The sequence below is a fragment of the Lathamus discolor genome, chromosome 11, assembly GCF_037157495.1.
Source record: "Lathamus discolor isolate bLatDis1 chromosome 11, bLatDis1.hap1, whole genome shotgun sequence".
NCBI classification, from domain to species: Eukaryota; Metazoa; Chordata; class Aves; order Psittaciformes; family Psittacidae; genus Lathamus; species Lathamus discolor.
In genome coordinates, this window is record NC_088894.1 from 663,396 (window position 1) to 676,123 (window position 12,728).

A 12,728-nucleotide genomic window follows, 5' to 3' on the forward strand; every position below is an offset into this window, starting at 1 on the left:
GACCCAGACTCCACCAGATCATTCATAACAAGGAAACATCATCACGATGGCATGTGCAATAGCGTTGCATCGAAGGGGAACCCGAAAAGAACCCTCCAGCACATTTCTACAGTTTCCAAATCAGCAAACACATTTATGGAAGCCCAAGTGGCGCAGCCCACAGCCATCACACACCCAGACAGGTACGATACACAGCTAGGCTTGAACTGGCCATTTACACAAGCTGGCTCCCAGTTTGCACATGTATCTGCAGTGCTTTTACACAGACAGCAAACCTCTACCTAACACTGAAGCATTAAAGTTGTGTTGCAAATAACCAGTTACTGGTCAAAACTTCCCTAAAGTGTTTAAAGAGGAGTCACAGGTTGCAGCTCTTACCTTGCTATTGAAGTCTCTTGTGTTATTGCCTTTAAATATTGAACATCTGAAGGGAAGCAAGGGGACATTTTTCATAAGAACATGATTGATTAGGAGGCGAGGAAACCTCCCATCAAATACTGAGAGATGTTTCCCAACCAACCAGCAAATTTGCAATGACTTTATCCCCCCCTTGCTCTCTCTGCACTAGAAGATCAGTGAATTCTCCATCTGTCCTGCTAACAAAGCAGGGTCCTGATGCATGTTCCTCTTTCCTGCAGGAACCGGGTTGTCTGCAGCCCCTGCAGTAAGCACCCATACATTAGGCCTGTATGATTATCCCCCCTAGCTCTTGCACCAGTATGGAAATCAAGGCCCATGCTGCATGCCAGCAGGGTGGCTTGAAATCTGCATTACAGTCCTCATTACATTTACACACCGACTTGCAAAACAATATCTTTCTCTTGTGATAAGTAGATTCCAGCCTTAACAGGCTGTTCTAAGAAAGAAAAACTCACACTCCCGAAGGACACACATTCCTGTGATGAACATTCAACTAGACAGGCTACAAGGCAACCGAGCGCTTAAGCAGTCACTTTGATCAGTGATATACAACAGCAAGGAAGTTTTTGGCCTTTATTGGAAGGCTTTGAACAGTTACAGTAAGAATTGTCATTGCAAACAAGGAACTTTTAAAAAAATGAACAATAAAAAGTTAAAAAAACATCCAGGAGTCCAGCTGCAAGTAAGACATGGTGGTACAGAGGAGACGTGAGCTTTGCTGCTTCCATTCCCATCGCTTTGCAGATCTCTGATAGAACTAAGATACTAAGAAAGGCTGGATGCTATTGGAATTGTTCCTGCAGGTGAGCATTTAACAGCAGATACTGTACCAGTGTCACAGAGTAGCTATGTTACATCTATGGGTTTGAGTTGGGTTTCTTGTTGTTATTTTCTTCCCCAAAAGGACATTAAAAAAAGATTATGCCAAAGTATCTATAATGTAGTCATAAGCCGACTACATAAGTTTGTCCCCCTTCTATTTCTAACTCATCTTGGTAGCAGAGACATGATGTTAAGCAACTGGAAATCTTAGCAGCCTTTGACTTACAATCTGAGTTTCAGTTTCATTCCACAACCCATGTCCAATAGCTCCACACACTCAGTCTCACAGGGCTATTCTGACAGCACTATTTCTTACTCAACATGTTCTTAGCATAAAAGGGTATCTGCTTGCTCTGCTAGCAGAGCTCAAAATCCACCTAATGCCGCTCATCTGATGACCTGGGTGCTCTGCAGTTCCACACATGCAGGCTTCTTAGAGAGACCTGAAGCAACCAGGTCCCAGCACACAACTGGACTGCAAAAGCAGACACCCAGGAAGTCACCTTCAAATCCAGGCACATACTATTTGCCATCTTTTGCTCTCAGCAGCTGGAATGATGGAGTATTCAGAGTTGAAAAAACATGCTTCCAACCTCAAAGCAAGTAAGTAATGGTAATGAAGATTTTATGTGCATCAAAACCCCCTTTCTACATCTGCACTCCTGGAGTCCAACACCAGTTTCACAACAGCAGTGGGCAATGCCAGCAGTGCCTGCTCTGCAGAACACAGTGTCCACCAAGCAGGGGCAGGAAGAAGCCTGCTGGGAACGCTTTCGACTCCAGGGTAGATGCATCACATAAGCACTTCTCTGAAGATGCTGCTCTGCCCACACATCCGGGGCAGTTACATTTGGGCTCTACCAAACACACTTCAAATGAAACACCAACTAAGTCTGCAGTTGACCTGCTCAGAGACTGGTGACAGACCCAACTCACAGCTTGCTTAGAAGTAACAACCAGAGCTGTAGCAGTTTTAAATCGCTTTAAACAGACATAAAGTCACATTAGGAGAAGGAAGCCAACAATACACTCACTTTTCATCCGCTGCAGGAGGAGTAAGGCAAAAAACCCAAGAATTCAAGCAATGGTATCCCCCAGCAGACTCCAAAGAAGGTTTCAACATCACCGCTACTCCAGCGAGCAACAGCTCTAACTGGGACTGGAGAATGAAAGCTGATACTCCAGGGCCTGCAAGCTTCCTCCTCACGAACTTCAGCTTCGCCTAATGGGATCTGAAAGCACGAGAGACTCCAGCAGACGTGACACTCTTGAAATACAGAACTTTATTTAGAAACTGCTTAAAGTAGAAAAACCCTGTCAAGAAAAATCCAAGTCAAATACGGTTTCTCAGTAAAACGGAGGTTTAGGGCAACGAAAGTCTCAAAGGCCACAGAGAAATAGCACCACTGCAGTTTTAAACAATGGCTAGTTACTTGCATTTTTGGCATTCACTGAATTTGGGTTTTTCTCTGAATTTCACGAAGATTCATGCACTACACAACAATTACCATAAGATGCTCTCCTACACACATTTTAGGACAAGCTACCACCAGAAACAAATGAGTACAAGCACAACAGGACTGATCAATCTCAGTAGTGAAGGGGGATCAGAAGTCTTGCAGGATCTTGCCAAACACAACAGTAATGAGGGGCATGGTAGCAAAAAAGGACAGGTAAGGAAAGGACTTTAAATATTAATATTTAAGTTAGTCTCAGTACTGTATTTTCTGCAATAACATTAGCTCTGTTAGCCAGCACCTCTTAGTTTTTACCCCAGAAGACTACTGAACTGGCAAGTAGTATCAGATATGCCCTGGCTTGAAACGGGGAAAAAGAAAAAGGACAGAAAAGTCATCATCCTCATGTGCTCGATTCACTTTCATTCTAAACTAACTGCACAGCACAAGCCCTGTTACAACTGTTGGATTTGCTCAGCATTCCTTGGGATGGGAAAGGGGAAAGAACAAGTAAGAGATCAAAAAGCATATCAACAAAAATGAAAAGCAACAGGACAAATAGAACCAAGAGCCAGGAAGGAAAAAGTTACTTCTGAAGAACACTTCAGGCAGTAGGACTGGATGCCCTTTGCTTTTTTTGCCATTTTGTTATTTCTTACAGAAAACACAGTACATTTTAGCAAGGTCATTAGCCACAATGCCACAGAAAAAGGCTTTAGCACTCTTCAAGGTAATTTATGTGTCTCAGCTGTTCATACTCCCTCTAATCTTGTGACAAGCAACGTTGAGGCCTATTCCATCGAGAACTAATCACTTAGTAAGCAGCTTTCCATAGGAATGGAGTTTTGTTTTCATAGCCCCTTTTGAGCACTTGCTGAAAAGGCAGGACTGCCACGCAAGGCCTCTCAGCCAGCAGTGAGCGGAGTCAAACATCTACCCCAGTATGAAGCACATAAAATCTCCTGTCACATTACTTCAATTTGGCATATGGAGGCATATTTTAAATACTCTTAAGGCATTTTATAATAATTTCTGTGCTGCATTTTCACATTAACTCAATCTTTCTGTCAGTCTTTAATTTCTCTACTACACACCACCTTACATACAAAGAGTCTTCCCACAAACCAGTGTTTTACCAGCAAACCTTTCTGCAACAAGTTCCAAATGTTCAGCCTCTTGCTCCCTAAATATACCATCTCAATGTGAATACTGCTCTGCTACCAAGTGAGAAAGAGCTCCTAACTCAAACCCGCTGTAAAAAGTGAGACTTCTGCAAAGTGCACTTTAAGAAGAGGTACTTTTTTGCTTATGAAAAGAAACCAGTGAGTCCTCTAAGAATAAAGTGGAGTATTTTACAGTTAAGCACATGATCTGGGGCAAAGAATTCTGATGTTGCTGCTCTGCTGGTACAGTATGTGGTCTGTTAATACTCTTCTTGTTCCTCCTGCGGTGCTCCTTCGTCAGGTATCACAAAGCCTTCCTGAAGGGGAAGAAAACAAGTGCTTTAATGAAAATCTGCTACCAAACCAGTTCCCTGCTATTCTGTATGCTCTTCTTTAACTGTTACCAGGGAAAACACCCCTTAAGTCACCATTTACAGTGTGAAGACATATCACCAGGAGAGTTATTTTCCTGATCTTTGACCTATTTGCTACATTCTCTTCAAGAAAGGCTAACCTTCTTCACTGCCTGACTACAGTTATGTTATCTGATCCTTAATCAGAGGGAATAGCTAGGCCATAAACCTAAAGACAAAAATGAAAAGGCAGAACTAGAGGGAGCCCTAGAAAGCAAACCAGCTCGCAGTTACGCAGGGAGGGAGGAACTATGCAATGCAATTTATACCAGATCACTTACATCTGTGGCATAAAGAATTTCCACAATCCTCTGCAAAACTGGATCATTCTCCCCTTCATTCTCCTGGCAGATCAACTCAATGTTCCTCAATTTCCCAAAGTAGAAGTCTCTCTCCTTCTCCAGATCTTCAACAGTGAGTTTCAATACATTGATCTGCCAAAAGACATCAATAATAATTCATCCACCAAAGACAGAATTCAGCAGGATCTATGTTGAAGGCAGGGTCCCCATAGTTCTCAGGAGGATGGTAACATGCAAAGCACTTCAGAAGTAACCAAGATGGGGGGAAGGGGGACTGCAGGAGGAGGAGAAGGTCTGTTTCCCAAATTGTAATATCATTACCACAACAAACACCCAGTCCAACGCACACAATACCACTTGGAAAGTGCCATGGAATAGGTAAAGCACTAGCTGCCTGCAGTCATCTTTGCTAACATTTTCTTTCAAGACAACTCTAATGCTGATGGCAGTTTTAGTTGTATTACATTCAGCATTTCAGTGAAGTAGCAGCTGCTTAGAGCTCGGTTGGAATGCTGTGATAGCTGCAACACAGCTGTGGAAATACTTGAAACAATGCTATGTGTGACAGGCACAGGGTTTGAATGTCTGGTACTCATGTCCTGCAAGAGGGGGCTTGCTCCTACAGGAGAGCAAGTCCATTACAACAGAGGCTTTTAAGTGATTTTAAATGAGATTCAGGTAATTTTATTCCATCTGCCTGACCCAGCCATTTCATGCTATTAAAGAATAAATCTGCAGATAAAACTAGTAACAGAGGGCTGGTTTGGTCACACACCTGCTCAATCAATCCTGCCGACTCACTGTCTCCCGCAGCCTTTTTGACCATCCCAGTCCCAGCTTTGGGAGTTGCTGCAGTTCTCTGTGCAACGATGGGCCTCTGTGGGGCTGCAAGATTAACTCAGGGTTAGTTCCTCTCAGAACACCTTTCTTCCATCTATAAAGGTATTATTCCCCTTCCAAACATGCTCAGGCCCATAAGAGTTTGAAGATATGTTCCTTCCTTCTGTTTGACTCCATGTGACATCTCCATTTTTATTTTGTTTTGGTATGTGTTGGCACCAACCTTTGCCCTTTTCTCTTTAAAAGAGAAGATTGTCTTCTGTAGTTTCCAGATAACTGGGCACTACAGAGTGACTCAGTGTTTGCAGCCTAATACCTCTAGAGATGCAAACTACTCTCATCTCATACACTGATTTTAAATAGCAACTCGGTCTTATTTTCCCCGGAGGTTTTAATGACCTATATAATCTTGTAACTATTTTCTCTACCTGCACAGCCGGAGCCAAGAGATTTCTTGGGTTTGTTCACAACTGGAGCAACAAAGTTTGGTGCTACTGTCTCTTGGCCTTGTCGAGCCGCAACGGGATCATACTCCTTCCCATCATAGTTCGCATCAAAAAACTTCTTGAACCACTGAACAAATTCAAAGTTGTCCTGAAATTTTCCTTTCACCAATTTGTCCACGGGAATTATCTGGAGGGGAAAAAAAAGTCAAAGTCATGTTAAGGGTAAAAAAACCTCTCCCTTGTTTTAAAATCAGTGCACTCAAAAGACCGCAAATGCAATTCTTTGTCCGGTGTAGAGAAACTCCTCCTTAATAACAACTGTACGTCCCAGAATAGGCCTTCTGCTGGTAACTGGGATTAAAAACAAATCCTGCTTTCACTGTGAGGAACCAAATAATTTTTAAGGTTCCTGCTACACCGAGTCTCAACGTGAAACTTCTTTCTGTAAATTTGAACTCAGCCAGCATCTGGTGTCGCGCACCTGAACTGCAGAGCAGAGACAGCACCACTGTGAGACCTAAACACCACCTTTCAGTAGGTTACAGTTACAGCTTCTCTGGAATGAGGAGCAGAACTTTATTAAACAGATGCAGCAAATTGTGAAGCCTTGTCTGTGAGGCCATGAGCTGAGAGTCTGTGCCCTGACAGGAGCCAGAAGCCACTAGCAGTACATTACCACTCGGTATGTGAAGGCACCACAGGCTGTCCAGTTCCAGACATACAGCACAAGCTGCTGCCCTCAAGCTCAGCACCAATCAAGTTTGTGCTGAAGCCACCAGCCAACACAGAGCAAGATGTCTTTTTAGAGAAGAAAGAAGACTTTAACACAGAGATCCTCTGCACCAGACCTGCTGTCAGTAACTATTACCTGCATAAATCACCCTTCCATAAGTACAACTATCATTCAATCTGAAATTATTAATTTCAGATCTCATTTTCACTAGCTTCAAATTCCCTCCAGGTATTAAAATATGTATTTCGAAGACGTGTAGATGTGGTGCCTAGAGACATGGTTAATGGTGGCCTCAGCAGTGCTGGGTTAACAGCTGGACTCGATCTTAAAGGTCTTTTCCAACCCAAACCATTCTATATGCTTGAAAAGAAGAATTTGAAATCCTTGGGACTATCAAACCAGCAGGTTATAGGAACACACCAAAACAGAGATGGTTCAAATAGAAAGCTCAAGTAAATCTTATCACATAGAAATGTCAGTATCAGTCTGTGCTACCAAAGCTGCACAGAACCACATGGAAAAATTAATCTCAGAATTAAGACCTGGAAACCTGACCTTAGCTGGCATAAAGCAGGTAGTGTCCTACATCACGCAAGGGCACAGTGCAAACCAAGTTTTGAGATCTACAAACCAAAAGGAAACTCCGCTCCCAGATTTACTCAGCTCTAAATTTGAAAGCACATTCCACCTACTTTGCCATGAAGAGCACAGTGAATCAGTTACAACCCAGCTTACTTTGTCAACACCCATTCGTTTGAAACCTGCTTGTAGAACCTTGAAGTTTTGGATATACTCATGTTCCAGTTTTGCTTGAAACTTCACTTTCTTGAGCGCTACAGACCCTGGGAAGAGCATATCCATGAACTGGCAGTATGCAGCACCTGCCAAGAGAAAGAGAACACAAACCCTGGGATGAATCGAGGCAGCCCACTAGTGTAAAGTCACCTCTATCAGATCAGCAAACCAACCTGACTCAAAAACTTATACACAAATCACTGCTGCTACTACCAATGATAATACTGATAAGAGAAAATAACAAGGGAAGCGAATACAATACCACCGTCGAACAAGTTCGATCCCCCTGAAGAGCGCCCGTACCCTTCCAGGTAACTCCCAGTTACCTCCCTGGGCATGATGTGCTGTGGTATGGAATACCTCTTTGGCTAGCTTGGGTCAGGTGTCCTGTCTCTGCTTCCTCCCAGCCTCCCCTCATCCCTGGCAGAGCATGAGGCTCAGAAAGTCCTTGGTCAGGGTAAATATTACTTAGCAACAACTAAAAACAATCGGTGTTATCAACTCTGTTCCAGGGCCGAAAGTCAAAACACAGCGTTGCACCAGCTACTAAGAAGGAGAAAAACAACTGCTACTGCTGAACCCAGGACATCCCTCAGCTACACCATCCCCCAACGGCAACAAAAGGGAGGAAACAGGAACCTTCAGTCTCCTGTTTTGGGGCAGCCTGGCTGTAAATAAGCTTAAACAAGCTGCAGAAAGAAGCTCTTGGTCTCATGCCTTGAGCTCTTGGGAACAAGAGCAACCCTGCTCCAAGAATTCCAAGAGAAAAAACAAATATCCAATGAGTCACCCAACTTTCCTTTCTTCACAGATACCAGTATGGACCAGAGCTGCTACACATGTCTCGCTGGCCTGTAATCACCTCTTATCAACACTAATAGAGCTAAACCAGAAAAATAACTAAACACTACATTTAATCATTATTGAAATTGTGATACATTTACTGCCTATAAACAGAACCTGCACACAATTCAAGGTGCCCTCCAAGGCAAGAGGCCAAATTAAGATGGACTATATTTAAATCCAGCCTTAAAGAACTGAAATAACACAGTTTCTTACTATTAATTTTAAATCTCTCATGTCCTTCAATTCAGTTCTTACTGTAACAAGAGCAAATAAAGGATTTAGTTCAGGCACAGAGCAAATGATCACCTCCAAGATTCTTCTGTAGAATATACACACTCAACAAAAAAAGATATTTAACTTGTACCCTCACTCTGCAGTGACAACATGTAACTGTGTGCCCCAAAACCTCAAACACGACATTCTGAGCACTGCTACCCTCACACCATCAATGAATTACGTGCACACAGAGAGTAATGGGAACCTTGACCTCAAACATCAAATGGCTACACATTTTCTGAGCTATGTAAAGGCCACGAAGTAACACACCATGGCGTTGCTCTAAACGACTCTATTCATCTCAACCACAGAGTCCTATTTTGTTCACTTCCTACCAAGATATAATAAATAAAATCTTGGTTTTATCCATGCTGTTTGATCTCTCCTGGCTTTCAGTTCACTTGCTGAAGAACTCCAACACCCAGCTCAAAACCAGGTCACTTGCCAGAAATCAGGGATTTGCTCACCATCAGTAGTCAGAGTGACAAGTGTGACAAAAATAGAGGGATCACAGCATAGGCCAAAGGTTGTCTTTTGCGATTTATGCAAGCTCAGTTTGCTGCTGTCACCTCTGCCCTTGCCAAAGGCAGCAGAGCCAGCTTGGGAGCTCCTTTCACACATCTATGACCAACAGCGAAAGCCACTTCCATGCCTGAAGAAACATGAGGCATTTTGCAGACACAAGGACATTACTCAGCACACACCACACCAACAGCTCTCAGGCTTGTCCCAAAAACAGGTGAGCTGAAATACGGCACAGCCAGTACAAACCATCCTCACAGCAAGACAGAGCACTCACAGCATGCGAGGCTCACACCAATCCTAAGCACAACTTCCCAGCTGTATAAATCAACAGTGCACAAAGCAGGGTTTTAATCCACCCATCTGAAAGCAGACAAGAGAATGCTTATCACCTCCCTTACTTATGTGCTTGTGGAGCTTTAGTGCCTTCACTCTTAGTTTTTCTCCATCACTTTACTACAAAAAAGCCACTACAAATACTTGTCAGATGTCTGTTATAAGTCCCTTACTTCTCCATAATCTCTGTGAATGTTTCTTCCACACACTCAGCCACATCCAATACTGACAGTCCCAAACTTAGTTTAAATTTACTCCCTCCTCCTTTTATTCCCCATCTGTCATTCCATGAGCAGCGCCATATCTCACACTCACCCTAAGAGCTGCACTTCCACTATGCACCAAGTGCCTTTCGCCTACCTGCTGCAGTTACCCAAATCACCAGCTTTTACCAAGGCTGCATTTTAGCCTTATTTTCTTTCAGCTCTTACTCCACAGACCATTATCTTGTGTTCGTTCCTACAAGCCTCCTCCCACACACACTCCTCCCTGTGATGACACTTGACTTCATTTCTGTACCACAATCACTTCCCCTTTTCTGCTGACGACTCTACCAAGGTCCAGCTGTGCTAAGTCAGCTCAACCCAAAGCAAGCTGAGGTGACACGGACTGGCACACTCCTTCACCAACAGGAGTCATAAAGTCCAGAAGGTGAACGTGAGTCACCAGAATCCCTTCCTTACAACACTCCCTCTGCCCAGCCTCCCAGTGCTTCTTTTCCATAAGAAATCCCCTTTATTTACTCTAGTTACTACAGTTGTAAGACTTACTTGATCCATTCAGACTACTTAATTTCTCACTGGAAAAGACCCTCTCCTAAGGGTCTTTTTTCACGTTAACCCCCATTCCTTCTTATTTCATCTAAACTGCAGTGAGTCAGAAGAATATACCTTCTCATTATGGTTACATTATTAACAGCCATTTCAGTAATGCCCTAACCACAACCAGACTGTAACAGTCACCATGGATCTGTTCAGACCAGGAACGAAGCCACTGGGACGGCGACTGAGGGCCAGCACAGTCACACAGCACAGTGGTACCCCTGCAGACCTGGGGAGCACCTCTGAGGCGGCAACCCCGGCGCTGAGCCCTCACCTGAGCAGAGCTGTTCGATCTTTGTCAGCGTCAGCTGCAGAGACTCATTGATCCAGGCCAGCATGTCATGTCGGCTCAAGTTCTCGATGGTCACTGAAGTAGAATACACATTAACTGCCATTTTCTGGAAGACACAACCAGAGGCGTTAGTACCACGTTACCACCAAGCGTTCCCATGGCCCCTGTCGGGACAGGCCTCACTCAGCAGCACAGGACACGCTGCGGGCGGCTGCTCACAGCTGGGGTGACCTCGCGGCTGGGGCTTTCTGAAGCCCCGTTACCACCACTAACACTGTCCTGGCAGCGCTCACGACGGCACTCGCGGCCGGCGCCCACCCCGCTCACCGGGCGCGGCACCACCGCTTCCTGCTCTGCCCCGGTTATCGCTCTCCCCAGGGCGCAGGGCCCAGCCCCGCCAGCACAAAGCGGAGCCGCTCGCTCGCCGCCGAGCCCCCGGTGCAGCTGCCGCCGGGCAGGGCCCGCCGCGGGCGGGGCACGGCCCGCACCCACCCCCGCGCCCACCGCCGCCCTCCGCCACAGCCGCGCCGGCCGCCGGCTCCGCCGCCAGGCCCCCGGCGCCCCGCACCCGCGGAGGGGCGCGGCCCGGCCCTGCAGGCCTCACGCCGATCCCCTCGCCGCCCGCCGGGCCCGGCTCGCCGCCACCCGCCCGCTCCCCGAGCCCGGACCCAGGCCGGGACCCGCCGCCAGCCCGCCCCGGGCCCGCGGGCCGCCCCCGCCGCGGCCCGGCCCGTTACCTGCCCCGCTCTCGCCCCGTCTCCTGCGCGTTCAAACCGGCCCCGCCCGCCTGCCCGGGGACCACGTCACTCGCTCGCTACGCGCTTGCGTCACGCGCGCGTCACGGCCGTCGCAGAGAGCGCCGCTCACCGGCAAGGCGGTTGCTAAGGGGCGGGGACACCCGCCGCGTCTCTAAGGCGAGGCTCCGCCCATCTCCCCCACTGACTCGCCTGCGATTGGCTGAGCCGCTAGCCCCGCCCACACGCGCTGCATCCCGCGTGCCCGTGGGGGCTGCCACGGCTCCGGTCCGGGGGCGCGCGGCGCGGTCCCGGCACAGCCCAGCCCGGCCCCGGCCGTGCCCCGGTGTCCCCCACCCGGATCCCGCATCCCGCCCGTCACCTCCGTGGGCAGCAGGGAGGGGGCACCCCCCTGTGTGAAGCGCGGTGATCTCCACACGAACCTGCCAGTGGAGGACTGCCCGGTCATGCGGAAATACTGATCCGTAACTGGACAGCAATGAACGGCTGATGTGGATCCCCTTTTCTCCCCCACCCCAGACCCGACGGTACTGTGTGGACGCGCACGTCTGAGCTCTCACGCTCCTCGGTACAAAGAGCGAGGCGAAATGTGCTCAGCAAAACGATGCACTTCTTTTATTTGTAAAAGATTGTATAAAAACCCGCACGAATTTCAACATCAACAATCCTTAACCTAAAAAAATAGCACCAGGGAGAGTTAGAAACCTTTACAAAAGTGTTAAAAAGGCATTTCTGAATCTACCTCTCCTTACATCTTATAAACACGTAATAAAAGGCAGCTCTTACAGGGAAAACCGTTTCAAGGAAGACTTGTCTACTACAATTCTTATCAAGTAAGCTTAATGCCAAGACAATTCTCATCCCTCTTTCATCTTTGTGTAAATTCCCCGAGTCCTTTTTTTTTCCTCCGTTTATTTTTCTTTTGATCAGGTAGGGAAGGGATGTGAGACCTGGAGTACGAAATCAGAGATGCTGGGGAGCGGAGGTTACGTGCCAGCCCCGTTTGGAAACATAGAACCCATCAGAGGGTCCCAAAGCAGAGGGTGGCCGTGACCCTGTGGCTCCACATGGGGCTCTGGCTGGGGCTGGGCGCACAAGTTAGTGTTGTGTCACAGGTCCAGGCTGGGTGCCAGAGGCTGCAGATGGGTTCAAAGCTGGTGGTGGCGATGCTGGGGCTTCCCAGCACCCCCAGCACCCACCCCACCATCTTCCCAGCCAGGGGCTGGTGACAAAGGAGGTGAGCGGGTGCTACTCATTCCTGAGCTCAAACACATCACCAAGAACAGCCCCCACTGGGAAGACTTTAAAGAGTGACCTCTGGGCAGGACCAAGGGGAAAAGCCTTTCAGCTCCCTGGGCTGCCCTTCCTGCCCATTCCCGAGTGCAGCCTTGGGCAGGAGACCCAGAGAAGATGGTCCTCAAAGCCCAGGGTGGAAAGTGGCACAGAAGAGTGGAAAGTGAGAGGCTCCCTCCTCCAAGGAGGCTGTCGT

General features: G+C 47.1%; 1 protein-coding gene across 2 annotated transcripts; it reads right to left on the reverse strand.

The window, feature by feature from the left end:
* Nucleotides 1-979: 979 nt before the first annotated feature.
* Nucleotides 980-11,328, reverse strand: MAPRE1 (microtubule associated protein RP/EB family member 1). Of its 2 annotated transcripts, none has more exons than XM_065691867.1 (7): nt 11,222-11,328; nt 10,467-10,590; nt 7,332-7,477; nt 5,846-6,050; nt 5,353-5,462; nt 4,557-4,709; nt 980-4,179 (listed from the first exon to the last, which is right to left on the reverse strand). In XM_065691867.1, exons 2-7 carry the CDS (start codon nt 10,585-10,587, stop codon nt 4,123-4,125), a joined length of 792 nt encoding a protein of 263 aa, XP_065547939.1. In that variant the 5' UTR covers nt 10,588-10,590; nt 11,222-11,328; the 3' UTR covers nt 980-4,122. The 2 variants fall into 2 exon arrangements, with proteins under 2 accessions (XP_065547939.1, XP_065547940.1); XM_065691868.1 differs by having other exon boundaries at nt 11,226-11,317.
* Between the last annotated feature and the right edge of the window lie 1,400 nt (nt 11,329-12,728).

Excerpts from the sequence above, each read along its gene's own strand:
- MAPRE1 (XM_065691867.1), bottom strand. The coding sequence starts at position 10,587 with ATGGCAGTTAATGTGTATTCTACTTCAGTGACCATCGAGAACTTGAGC. Across the intron at positions 7,478-10,466 it reads GATCGAACAGCTCTGCTCAG|GTGCTGCATACTGCCAGTTC; the intron begins GTGAGGGCTCAG and ends TTCTCTTGGCAG. Across the intron at positions 6,051-7,331 it reads AACGAATGGGTGTTGACAAA|ATAATTCCCGTGGACAAATT; the intron begins GTAAGCTGGGTT and ends TTTCCCCTCCAG.